The sequence below is a fragment of the Stegastes partitus genome, unplaced genomic scaffold (genome assembly GCF_000690725.1).
Source record: "Stegastes partitus isolate 25-593 unplaced genomic scaffold, Stegastes_partitus-1.0.2 Scaffold742, whole genome shotgun sequence".
In the NCBI taxonomy this organism is placed as follows: domain Eukaryota; kingdom Metazoa; phylum Chordata; class Actinopteri; family Pomacentridae; genus Stegastes; species Stegastes partitus.
The window spans coordinates 330278-343769 of NW_007578473.1; the positions used below are offsets into that span (position 1 = coordinate 330278).

Consider the following 13492-nt stretch of genomic DNA (forward strand, 5'->3'; position numbering starts at 1 on the left):
TTTTGGTTTTTTGAACTGTGGTTTATGACCTGTTTCTGGACTGCCTGCCGGCTTGGTTTTTTGGTGGTTTTCTTTTTTCTCCCCCTATAGACTTCAGATTATCTGCCAGACTGTTCTGGACACCTTTTCTTTGTTTTCAGTTTTGTTTCTGCCTTATTAAAATCCTTTTGCACTGTACCTGCCTGTCAGCCTGATCTGTGTCTGCTCCTGGGTTCCCCGATTGCCCCCGTGACAGTCAGGACCATGCATCCTGATCAGGATCACATCAAACACGCTGAACCCCGTCTGAGCCAAACAAACATATTTTTATGTCATCTTAACATCTAATGAGCATCGTTTAGCAAAATTTCATGCAGTTTTAAAGTGAAGAGCAAGCAAGGCTGTTTATCTTGTGCTCCATCCATCCATCATCTCTACACCTTAATCCTCACTAGGGTCATGGGGGCCGGAGTCTATTCCAGCTGACTCAGGGTGAAGGCAGGTTCAAACAGGTCACCAGGTCACCTGGTGAGAAACCACACTGCACGGGGAGAACATGGAGACTCCACGCAGAAAGATCCAGGGTGTCCTCACCGGGACGAGAACCGGCGACCTTCTAGCTGCGAGGCGACGGTTCTAACCACCGAGCCACCTTGCAGACCACCACCAATTCCATTCAATTTATTTTAATGTTACAGTTTTGGTGGCACTGATGAGGAACAGAAGCCCCCTCAGGGCATTTACAACATTCTATTACAGAGAGACGTCCAACAAATTCACCAATTCCTTTTAGGCATTAACTTGGAACCAGTGGGGATAAAAAGACTTGTATACCCACCTACTATGTCGGTAGCAGCCTGTGCAGCTATGAGGCCGTTATATAACACGAGCCCCCTCATGCACACACACACTCGTCTCATTGTCAAAACACTGTGCCTGTCAGTGAGTCCTGGGTGCACATGGACTTAAAATAGACCTGGACACATACGAGTCCCCCGTTACATCAAGGCATGATCCATGTGGGCATAACCGGCTCTGGAAACACGTGAGGCAGAGGAGGCTTAATATTGCACAGACCAAGCACAGGGCTCCACACTCTCCTACTACAGTGGTCCAGAGCCTGACCACCCATTACCAGTCCGCAGGGAGCGTTTCACTGGGAAAGCATCACCATGCCTAAAGTCTTAGTGCCAGGTGAGTTTGGGCAGAGTGACTCTGAGCTTGAATGTGTACTACACCAATAAGAAGAGGATGTGTTAGCATGTTCAAAGCTTTGTTTAGCACTGATTCATCAAGTTTTTGCCAGTCGTGCATTCATTTCAGTGTTTTTCTATTTTGGTCAACGTATGAAAATAAATAAAAACCACCACCCTCATGTCTACTAACAGAGCTGGGTGCAGGTGAGATCTCCCAAAACTTTGCTAAAATGCTTGAACAAATGTATAATTTAGGGTTCAGACATCCCATTTGTTTAGCAGCGTCGCTCTGATGCCATCGACAGCTTGGGTGAGAGGTTCATTGGGGTTAGAATGCACAGAGTTCCAGTATGAAGCACACACTGCAACACGTCTTTGCTTTCTGGTCCACGTGTGCACCAAATTGCTGTTTGAATTTTCATAATTTGTCAAAAGCATTCTTCAGCGTTCAGATTTCTATTCTAACACTTTGGGGCTGTGTGTCAGCTGCTGGCTGGTTGAGTGGTTGAATATCAGCTGTGAAGATGTCAGGAGAGGATATGTGATGGATGTGTCCCGTCAGCACATTAACTCCCGTCAAGTATGACATGAGATCAGGTCACGCGGTAACTTTGGCTCAGTTTGTTTTCATTATGCACAAAAAACTTCTATGATCCAAACTATTCTAAATGCTGTTGTAACCTTTGCTAATAATAGCCTGCATTCACCAGGCACTGGGCCACCGGCACGACACATTATACCTGCAAAGGGTTCTGACAGGGTAGAAAATAGAAATGCAGTAGTCTGTACCAGAGATCTCCAACTCCGGTCCTCGTGAGCTACTGTCCTGCAGGTTTTAGATGTTTCTGCAACACACCTGACTCACATTAATGGATCTCCAACAGCTTGTTGTCAAGTTCTACACAAGTCTGTTCATGATCCATTAATGTGAGTCAGGTGTGTTGCAGAAACATCTAAAACCTGCAGGACCGGAGTTGGAGATCCCTGGTCTAAACAGCTTTAGTCTGGACAGCTTGCTGAACAGAGAGATTGACTGTAAGGAGTTTGCAGATGTTAGTGCAGTACGTGGTCTACGCAGGCAGATTTTATGAGCAGCAAATCTTCTGGAGTAGCTGCTGAGAACTGACAGTAAATATGTTGTCAAGTTAAGAACATTTAGAAAAGTTTTAAATCAAAGGACCTGTTCATCACCAAAAAACACACGTTCCACTTATTTCTGATGGGATTTAGCCCGTCTTGGTTTTAAATGATGCAGGTTAACAGGATTTAGACTCAACATAGTCTAGAACTCCACAGATGATCTACAGATGATCCACAGGTGTGCTTGTTTTCAGGGGGATGATTGTCTACTAAAGCGGACAGGTTTTTGTGTAACACACTTGCTTCCATATTGTTGCTTGCTTTGTAACATAACCACACATTTTCTGTTTCCCCCATTAACCCCGGACTGTCCCGTCCTGACTGGGACTTTTTGCTAACTCAGCAGAGGGAGAAAGTGAGTACTGAGCTGTGACATTTCAAGTTCACATTGTCGTAAAGACAATGTGAAGCATTCCAAATGCACGAGTTACTGTCTGGATGTGAGACAGTAACGTCAACAGATGTTCTTTCTTTGCATTTGAGTGCAACCTGATGATATAAACTAGCCGTGAAAGCATCTCTATGTACCAAGAACACAGAATTACAACCTGTTTTTTCCAGCTGTAGAAACTGTAAAGCTTGATTTAACAGTCGTGCACCCTCTGACCTGATCCATTTACCAGAGAGTGCACACACTCGTCCAACGTTTCATGTCATTGCTCATTTTCAAAACATTTGCTAATGCATCTAATTCATATTGGTAACGATATACTGTGGTGTACTCTCACTGTAATGTGCAGTATTTGCTAGTACGGCAGTTACACAGTGCATGTTGTTGTTCATCTATTGTGAGTTGGGTTCCCGAGGTGGGACGTGTTCATGTGTAACATCTTGTATATAACATTTTCTAAACAATGCTTTTCTAACACTCTCCTTTTTGGACTTTATTCCGGGTGGTGCTACTCTCTCGCTGGGCACAATCAGAGCCGCAGAGTAAGTATTACGGACAATAAGTGGACCTTTGACGTTAAGCTCCACACAGGAGCTGCTGTCGTCCAGTACGCAGCCTTGGCTCGTGTATAGTCAGTGCATGTAAGAAGTGATGCTTGATCAAGTTGTCTCTGCAACAGGACGTGTAAAGTAGAGCCACTCCGACTGTGTATCGGCTCTTCTGAAAACTGCAGCTTGGTTCATGACTTCACTTGTTTCTGAAGCCTCTTTTCTCCTCATTTTTTTTGACTTACTGACAAATGTGGATCAAAATTATACATATGGAGCCGATAAAATAATAAAATAATTCTGCAAAATAAAAAAAATGAGAGAAAACAGGTTCTGGATGTATACACTACAGAAGGCCGTACCATCCTGTGCCCAGATGGGCCCGTTGTGGTCATGTATGTGAGGCATGTGCTGGTATCTGTACACATCAGGGTCAGTAGATTATGTGCCTTCTGTGTCACAGATGTAGGATGTCATGTCCAAAACTCCACAATTTTATCATTCAGCAGTCATCTTCATGTCGTGTAGATTAGCAGTTAAAGCTTCCAGATGTGGCTTGCCTGGTTTCCTTCAGTGCTGCATGATGTCATGGAAGCAGAAGGCATATCTGTTACTAACAGGACAAACATTTGGCTGACAGAGACGGATGACAACATGAGGGCCTTCGCGGAGAAGGTCTTTGCGTCTGAGACCAAAGACGAGAACATCCGCGATGAAATCTCCATGTTTGATGTGGCTGAGGACTGTCCCATCATCCACCATGAGATGGCCCATCATCTGCACACTGATGATGATGCTGAGAAACGGTGAGATGGAAGATGTCCGTTTTTTCTTGTGGTACCACAGAATCAGGCCTTTACATGGTGAAAACAGAACATTTTAATTTGAAAATGAATCTACCTAACATTCACCGTGAAGGTAATTTGGTGCTCATGACAAACGTTTAGGAAGTGTTGACAATGGATGGAGCCATCCACTAAACCTCACCTCTTGTGCACAGCAAGAGGCACCAGCGCTGCCGCACCTCAGCCAAGGCAGCGACCGTTCCCCAGGCGACTGCTGCCCCTGTAGTGTCAGTGGAGGTGGACATGCCCACCTACCTGGAGGTGCCCGACTTCCAGAGAGTGGCCATCATCGGAGACTATGCTGCAGGGGTATGGTTCATTTTACTTCATTTTTGAATATACAATACTAATTGATCAGATTAATACAGCACTTGTCTAGACACTCAGACAAGCTTTACACTGTCAGCTATTCATTGACACACATCCATCCTGGTGGTGGTAGCTACACCTGGGGCAGACTGACAGAGGCCTGGCTGCCATTCTGCCCTCCGACCACCACCTCAGCAATCCATTCATACGCATTCACACCAGGCAAGGTGGTGAAGTGTCTTGTCCAAGGACACAACGACCATGATGCAGGTTACAGGGTGGAATCGAACCGCCGACCTTCCAATCTTTGACCAACTCGCTCTACCACCTGAGCCACAGCCGCCCAGAATCCTTGGTGAAAATCATAAATGATGGCGACCTTCTGCAGCAGTGATGAGGGATTATTATGATAGTATTTCAGGGTGTACCAGTACCCTGTAGCATCACCACAGGTGCAGTAAAGCGAGTTCAGACGTGAATTTAAACAAAAAGAGTAGTGATAGTTCATACTTTAGTAAAGCTGTAAAGCTCATTGAAAATCATGAGATAGTTTGTTTGTTAACTCAACAACTGCTTGGTCAGACTGATGTGTAATTCAATCAGTTTACAATCACATCCACTCAGTTCACTTCTCTGCTGTATTGAATTTTGTAGAGCATGCTAATATGCTAACCGGGTTTAGAAAGGTAAGTTTAGTCAATACTTAGGAATATAAACTACTCAAAAAAAGCAAAACGATATATAAATATAAAAAGTAAAGACGTCCAAAAAAGGAAGTAAAACACAGTAGTTCAGACACAATCATCCTCATTACATCCAGTTTAATTCACAACCTGCCATACTATCTCTAATCCAGTGAGTACTGTATAAATAAGGTTTCATCTCTACTTAGGGAAGATTAGTTGTCTTGCAATCAGTGGTGACTGAAGGCCTTTGAGAGCGTTTGGAATATATCTCCTCAGAACTTAGTGTCTGAAGCAGCCCAAAGAATTGTGCATAAAAGTCCCAATTTGATTATTTGATTGTTGCACCGAGCAAACATGGTGTTCATTTCAGGATCTATCTACTTTTTTTTAGTATAACAAAGATGATGGACGGCTTTAAACTGTGGTCCATGTTGTGCACATGTAGATCAGGAATGGATCCTCTTCAGAACTGAGTCCTATGTTTCATCAACCTGTTGCAAATGTGGGTCATCTTCCTGTGAGCCCTTAATTTCAGATAAGGAGGGTCAATTAAAAAGACAAAGTGGCTCATATAACCGAGTAATCTCTCTAGGTGGATCTTTGGCCAGAATGGTTTCATTTGGTGGAAAACAGAACCCGGCCCAGTTACTTTGTGCAAAGTTTCTGACTTCTAAATATTCAAAAAAAACGTATAACTCGGTGAATGATGCAAAAGTACCCTCATCATTCATTTCACTGCTTAGATGAATGGAAGTCAGAAGAGCTCCCAAACGTCTGTGATGAGTTTAAAAACGGTAGCTAGACATTTGAAGTTGACAATACTTGTAGCAAGTATCTCTATTTGCCCAAGACTGGAGTCCAGCTGACGTGGATGCACACTGTGTTGACCTTGAATTTCACTGACTATATGTGTCTGCGGGTCAGTGTCCTGGCAGCCGTCCTCCCACCAGCAGAGCCCCATGAATGGAGCTCATCTGAGAGCCGGCCGGGGTTTAGGTTTCATGACTGTGGCTTTGACATTTACATTACAGGGAGAGAAAAACCTTGGAGGAGACGATTATTATTTGTGCTTTAGATAACTCAGATCTCAACCTGCAACGCCGTCTTTCTAGCTGATGTATAATCATCTTTATTTGTGACCCGTGTGCACGACATCAGTCGCATCGAGCTACATCCCAGATCCAGCCTGGATTACGCTAACGCATGATCAAATATTGATTTTGGGTTTATTACTCCGATCGGTCCATTTAGTTGTTTCCTACATGTAGGTAACGTGTGATATTACAGAGTGTTATAATATTACAGAGCTTCATGTGGCTGTCAGATACCATGAGGAGGATGATTTGGTGCAGATGGGTCACATTTACCTTTTTAAAGACAGTAAGATAACACAGATAAAGCATAAAATCCATTTAAAAGACAGAAAAAACCAACACGGTGTTAGAAAAGGTCAAATATATAAATCTGTAAAATCCATAAACGTACCCTAAAACATCCTGCAGCCACTTACAGGGGCTGAAACAGGACTGATTTAATTGTGCTTCTTGGTTCTGTTTTGTTTTTACATCTATTATATCCTGATGAACGCTGATTTAAAAAAAAAAGTGTTACCAATAATGTACACTTTTCAAAGTCTTGTTTATTTTTTACTTTTTTATCGCATTAAGTTCAGGATTATTCCAAATAGACAGTTTCCACCATCAAAACTACAATCCAGCCGTTCTATCATTAAATATAAATATCCTATTGAAGATTTCTTATTTCATGTACTGTTAGTTGTTAATTCATGCAGTTATTTTCCTCGTAAGATGGCGGCCTTTTGCTCTCCAGTCAGTCATGGGCTGTAGGAAGGGCAGTGCCGATCCGGCCCCGCTCTGCATCAACAGGGACCGAGTAGAAAGGGTTCAGTCAGTCAGATTTGTGGGCGTGCACATGCGTGACACCTCTCCTGCTCTGTCAACACCACAGCGGTGGTGCAGAAGGCCCAGCAGCAGCGACACCACTTCCTGAGAGCGCTCTGGAAAAACCACCCGGAGGAAAAGCTGCTTGTTGCCTTCTACCGAGCTGCTGTAGAGAGAATTTCTGCAGCTCAGTGTGGTCCTCTCTGCAGAGGCTGATCAACACAGCCCAAAGGCCACTGGCTGATCTCTGCCCTGCCTAGAGGGCCTGACCGGCATCACAGCAGAGCTAATCATTAAGGACTCAACCCACGCTGGACACCACATGTCTGACCTGTTGCCCTGTGGCAAACACAAACAGACAGACTCTCTTTCTGAGAGCTGTCACCTCGTTAAACAGTTGTACATAGAACACAGAACCACTGCTCATGCCCATAAATGTGAACACAAAAAATATATGTGCAATAAACCTCATCAGTGTTAAATAGCTGTGCAATAACTTTTATCAATGAGAAATAAAAAAAAACAAACATTTACCAGCATTCAGTTTCATATCATAACATGTGCAGTACTATATTACTTATAAAGATATCTCCTGATTTTTTTATCACTTTTGTATACATGTATGTTTATTTTTTGAAATGTATACCTGCTGCCACCAGTTATTTGTATATTCAGTTTTAAACTATTTACATGCACCAACTGGAGCAACGCTGCTAATTTGTTCACAATACAGCCACAATAAAATCATCCTATTCTATTCTATTAAATTAATTAAATGCATTAATTAATCAGGCTTTTGCACGAGTATCAGACCTTCACATTTTACCAGAGCCACAACTTTTTGCAGGCATTTCCTTTAAAACCTGTGATGTGTGTTATCTGTGATGTCCAGGTGACCATGGATGACTTTGAGCTGTCCTGTAAGGGTCTGTACCGAGCCTTGACCATCAGGGAGAAGTACATGAGACTGGCCTATCAGCGCTTCCCCAGAACGGCGTCCCAGTATCTGCGTGACGTGGAGGGAGAGACCTTCAAACCTGAAGATCAGCTGCAGCCTGGTGAGATGAGGATCAGTGCACTGATGGACTCACACAGCCTGTATAGAATTCAACATGTTTCCTGTATTTGGGTGTCATTCAGATGTTGTTTTTACTCGTTGCATCCCTCCTCAGTCTTCACACCTCCTCCAAAAAATGGGGAAGATCCTTTTGACACCTCAAGCCTGCCAAAGAATCTGGGCTACATTGCCCGTATGAAGGATGGTCTCATCTACGTGTACAACGACGCCGCAGCTGCCGACAAGCATCAACCCAAAGACCTGCCCTGCCCCGACTACGTCACCTTCATCGACGACATGAACTTCCTCATTGCTCTCATCGCACAGGGCCCAACGTGAGTCCTTTAAAAGTGTACCTTTACTGAGCTTGAAATTCCTCAGCCTTTAAAACATCCCCCCAGGATAGCACCCATACCTTTCCCTGTCAGGAATTTACCACTTTCAACTTGGCCTCCTTTTAGATGAACCCCAGGTTGACTGAAGTCATTTATCACAAGTTCTCTGTGGGTGGTCCTGAGGATCCACACTTGTGGAGTTTGTAGCTAAATAACATCCAATAACAAGGAACTTTTTAATATTTTCCAAAACTTTTGGAGCAGCAAAAAGGTGTTTCATACATACAGGTACTTGGACTGTTTAATATCAGCTCACAGTCAGCCTGTGTACAATAAGCTCCTCTTTGTTTTGCAGCAAGACTTACACTCACCGCCGTCTGAAGTTCCTCATGTCCAAGTTCAACGTGCACGAGATGTTGAATGAGATGGAGGAGATGAAGGAGTTGAAGGTGAACCCTCACAGGGATTTCTACAACTGCAGGAAGGTAACTATGAGCAGAGCACTCTGTTATTTAAACATCAAAACTAGACAACAACAGGCTCATGAAAACTTCTGACTGTTAATGTGGACTTACACAAGATCAATACATACACGATGGGTACAGCTGCCACAAAGACTGGATTTCAATCCTTTAATAACTCCTCTTGAAATCTCTCCTTTAATGGAGGAGCAGCAGAGCCTCAGTATCATCACATATGTTAACAAGTTAGCACAGAAACTGCTACTTAACTTTCTGTTGCTGTATAGGTGTCATGCCTCTTGTGGTGTCTCTACCGCCCTCTTGTGGCCTCACGCAGTCATTACACCACCCAAACCTAATCCACACTCTGCTGCCGTTCCAGGTGGACACTCACATCCACGCCGCTGCCTGCATGAACCAGAAGCACCTGCTGCGCTTCATCAAAAAGTCTTACCGCGTGGATGCTGATCGAGTCGTGCACAACCTGAAGGGGAAGGAAGTCACCATGAAGGAGCTGTTCGAGTCGCTGAACCTGCATCCCTACAACCTCACCGTGGACTCACTGGATGTGCACGCTGTATGTTTCTACACTAGTGGCCATAGATGTGAACAGACGATAAAATAACAAGGCATGGATAGAACCAGCTGTTCAGTGACCTTAAAAGAATAATTTGGTGTGAAAGCTCTTCACTGTTTAAGTTGTGATTCCATGAAATCATCAGTGATGCCACATGACTCCCTTAAAATCAGCAGATTTTTATGAATAACAACTTCAGGGTGTTTCAGTGCAAAATTGTTCCATCATACCATCAATATTTTCAGAGTTACGGGCTCTTGCAGTACATAGGAGAGAGTCAACTTATATAAAAGATGAGCCTGGTTGCTTTAACTTGTTCTGACCAACCCTAGCCCACATGGTGACATGACCCATGAACATTTCCAGGTAAAAATAAGGATTGTGATACTTATTTTCCACGATCTAAATCTATGTTCTTGTGTCTTTGTCATTTTGCTAAAGGGCAGACAAACCTTCCAGCGCTTCGATAAGTTCAACGCCAAATACAACCCCGTGGGAGCCAGTGAGCTCCGTGACCTGTACCTGAAGACAGAGAACCACATCAACGGAGAGTACTTTGCCACCATCATCAAGGTTAGTTTCTATATATGAAGATTTTGTTGTTAGAAAGCATTACAACAAATGGTTTCCTTGTAAAACAATGGTGATAAATGAACAGTATTGACATTCAGATTCACTCACATGCATTAGTGTGACTTTAAAGTTCCATCTGGTCTTGGTTTCTTGTATTTAGCAGCCCAGTACTGACCAGATTAATCCCTTATACCCCAAACTTTAAGTGGTCCGAGCTTGATTTGACGCTTGTGTAAAACCAGGAAGTAGCCACTGACCTGGAAGAGGCCAAGTACCAGTACGCTGAGCCTCGTCTGTCCATCTATGGCTGCAACCCCAACGAGTGGACCAAGCTCTCCGGCTGGTTCGTCAAGCACAGAGTCTTCTCCCCACACCTCAAATGGATGATTCAAGTACCCAGGATCTAGTGAGTTTTCATTGCTCGGTTTCTTTTTTCCACGTAACCTGACCCATCTGTTGGACTCATAAAGAACTATGCATCCTGTTGACGATAAATATCAGCTTCTGCCTACAGTGTGTGATAGTAATGATAATAAAGGAGTTGTTTTAGCCTACAAATGTCCCAGAAGACAAGACTTGACAGATGGCTAGAATTCAGAGCTAAACTGAACTTGTTTGCGTGTCTCTTGTCTTAGTGACATCTTCAAAGGGAGAAACTTTGTGCCCCACTTTGGCAAGATGTTGGAGAACATTTTCCTTCCCGTCTTCCAGGCCACCATCGACCCACAGTCCAACCCAGAGCTGAGCATCTTCCTCAACCATGTGAGTTCAGACACAACCAGATGTTAAATGTTTTCATTAGATTGACCATCTGGATCACAAGTTGATAGGATATCCTTATTCTCAAGCATGGACATACAGATTAACTGTCGCTCTTGTTGCCCAACAAAGTGAAGGCCCTGTTCTGCAGTATAATGGACTGTGTCTTTGTACCTGGAGCGCAGGTGACAGGTTTCGACAGTGTGGACGATGAGTCCAAACACAGCGGCCACATGTTCTCCACTAAGAGCCCCAAACCAGAGGAGTGGGACATCGTCAAGAACCCCTCGTACACTTACTACATCTACTACATGTACGCCAACATCGCTGTTCTCAACCAGCTCCGCAGGTGAGAAGCTTCTGGAGTTTTTCTATTAATATAATTACTTGATAGTTGTTGTTTCCTATGAGAGCTTCCGGGTATTTTGCCTCATCTTCTCTGTGACAGGCCAGTACATCCCTCCACCGGCATGTCTCCTTCTGTAGCATAACACTTGTTTACCTTCTGTTTTCCAGACAGAGGGGGATGAACACGTTCATGTTCAGGCCTCACTGTGGCGAGGCCGGTGCCATCACCCACCTGCTGGCTGCCTTCATGACCGCTGACAACATCTCCCACGGCCTCAACCTCAAGAAGGTCAGTTCTCTGGATTCAGCAGGACGCCTCCTGTGGATCAACACGTTGTTTCAGCAGCACACATGCTGTATGCACAGGTTGACACAGATTTAAACATCTTGTGTTGTTCTGTTCATCACATTTGAACCAATAGCTAATTGAAAAATGAATGATGATGTGATGTACGTCAACGTGCTGCTCAGAGTGTTGTTTAAGACGCTGACTGTTTTTTTCCACAAGGAGCAAAGACATGAAACGATTCTCTTATCTGAGAGCAACAAAACACGAGTTGTATTTTACACTATCTGATTAAAGGCCATAAGAGCCCATTCTTAATGAAGTTTCTTCAGGGACAATTATCTTGTCTTACCTTGTGTCTGAAAGCAAGATCTAAGATGCTGAGGTTCTCCTCTGCCGACACCTGTAGGAAGAGAGTGAGATATTATCCTGAATATGACTTCAGGGACCAGTTATTAAACTTAAAAAAGTATTTGTCAGATAAAATGAATAAACATTAAAAGAAATCAGTCTATATTTACTGAGTTAGAAACTTGCCAGCAGGCCTCGTGGCGCCTACTGCAGAACCACATCACATGTGGGCTTTGATTTGGCTTTAAGCTGAACATCTCTGACTTACTGCCTTTTAAGTTTTTTTTTTTTTGTTTTGTTTGTTTTGTTTTTGCCTAAATTTTATAGAAAAAAGTTGTAAAAAGTCAAAATGCCATTTTATTTGACCAATAATCGCAGCAGGAGCTGATCAGAAGCTGACCTTGCATTTCTTCATCTACCGTCCCATCCAGAGCCCTGTGCTGCAGTACCTGTACTTCCTGGCCCAGATCCCCATCGCCATGTCTCCTCTCAGCAACAACAGCCTGTTCCTGGAGTATGCCAAGAACCCCCTGCTGGAGTTCCACAAGAAAGGCCTGGTGGTGTCCCTGTCCACCGACGACCCCATGCAGTTCCACTACACCAAGGTCTGAGCGCATGGAGGGGACGCCTTTGATGATGTTGTAGACAATGGTGCATGCTGGGTGGCTTAGAATGCCTATTGTGTACATTTACACAAGTATGAATGTCAGTTTTGTGAAGTCAGAGGTTGGTTATGTAACGCACCCTCAAATAAACATGGAATACAATATGCATTGAATGAACAGCCACAGTAACCACACACAGCAGGTCCACACTCAGGGGTTTTATTATATAAATTACACATATATAACTTAAGTCTTTCTGTCCACAGGAGCCACTGATGGAAGAATACGCCATCGCAGCTCAGGTCTTTAAGCTCAGTACCTGTGACATGTGTGAGATCTCCAGGAACAGCGTTCTTCAGAGCGCCATGTCTAATGAGGTAACGCACACAGCAGCATGTTACACTGAAAAGCTTTGTGTCCGGTCATCTGACAGACCTACACAGCCTCTATCCCCAGATGATGCTTCACACAGAGGTGATGCTGTACTTCACATACCTGCATCAAAGCATGCTCTGGTCTTTGTTTCGTACTCCAGGAGAAAAGCCACTTCCTGGGTCAGGATTACCTGAAAGAGGGTCCAGAGGGCAACGACATCCGAAAGACCAACGTGGCCCAGATCCGTATGGCGTACCGCTTTGAGACCCTCTGCTATGAGCTGAACCTCATCAAGGAAGGCCTGAAGACTGGATAAACAGACGTGTCTTACACTTGGTCAGAAGTGATGTAGAAAGTTTTCACCTTTTGTTTTCCACAGTAACTCTTAAACTAGGAACCTTCTGATTCACTGATGTCTCCTGTAAAAGAAGAAACGTGTTTTCGCTGTTTGTCATCTGCACATCTTGTCAAAAGCACATGACAGTGTGTCTGTAGCACCTGGAGGAACGTCATGTATGAGAATGAAAAGAAATAAAGTGTGAAATATTAAGGATGTGTTGAGGGTTTTATTGACTCAACAGCAGGATCTTGTTGTGTTTATGTTGCCGTCAGACGTTTCCAGTCAGCTTGGCGCCTTGTTGCTTTTATGTCCTGCTCCAAAAGCACTCTTCTGTTTGTTCTTTAAGAAGTTTAGTCATTTTACTGTATCAGCAGAATGAAGAGGAAAATGTGCCCCAGTCATGTAAATTTAATGAAGTTATTAGTCTGAG

The 13492-nt window shown here is 43.8% G+C and overlaps 1 protein-coding gene across 3 annotated transcripts; it reads left to right on the top strand.

Annotated features, from left to right (window-relative positions):
• Positions 1-1033: 1033 nt before the first annotated feature.
• Positions 1034-13272, top strand: LOC103364344 (AMP deaminase 1). 3 transcript variants are annotated; one of them, XM_008291429.1, is made up of 17 exons: positions 1034-1173; positions 2659-2670; positions 3240-3248; positions 3895-4060; positions 4255-4408; positions 7888-8053; positions 8168-8387; positions 8743-8872; positions 9231-9425; positions 9867-9998; positions 10241-10404; positions 10634-10760; positions 10943-11106; positions 11274-11394; positions 12174-12347; positions 12614-12724; positions 12883-13272. In XM_008291429.1, the coding sequence occupies exons 1-17, from the start codon at positions 1152-1154 to the stop codon at positions 13036-13038; spliced, it is 2223 nt and encodes a 740-aa protein (XP_008289651.1). In that variant the 5' UTR covers positions 1034-1151; the 3' UTR covers positions 13039-13272. The 3 variants fall into 3 exon arrangements, with proteins under 3 accessions (XP_008289651.1, XP_008289652.1, XP_008289653.1); XM_008291430.1 differs by lacking the exon at positions 2659-2670 and having other exon boundaries at positions 1035-1173; XM_008291431.1 differs by lacking the exons at positions 2659-2670; positions 3240-3248 and having other exon boundaries at positions 1035-1173.
• Positions 13273-13492: the final 220 nt, after the last annotated feature.

Excerpts from the sequence above, each read along its gene's own strand:
- LOC103364344 (XM_008291429.1), top strand. The coding sequence starts at position 1,152 with ATGCCTAAAGTCTTAGTGCCAG. Across the intron at positions 4,409-7,887 it reads TCGGAGACTATGCTGCAGGG|GTGACCATGGATGACTTTGA; the intron begins GTATGGTTCATT and ends TGTGATGTCCAG. Across the intron at positions 8,054-8,167 it reads TGAAGATCAGCTGCAGCCTG|TCTTCACACCTCCTCCAAAA; the intron begins GTGAGATGAGGA and ends ATCCCTCCTCAG.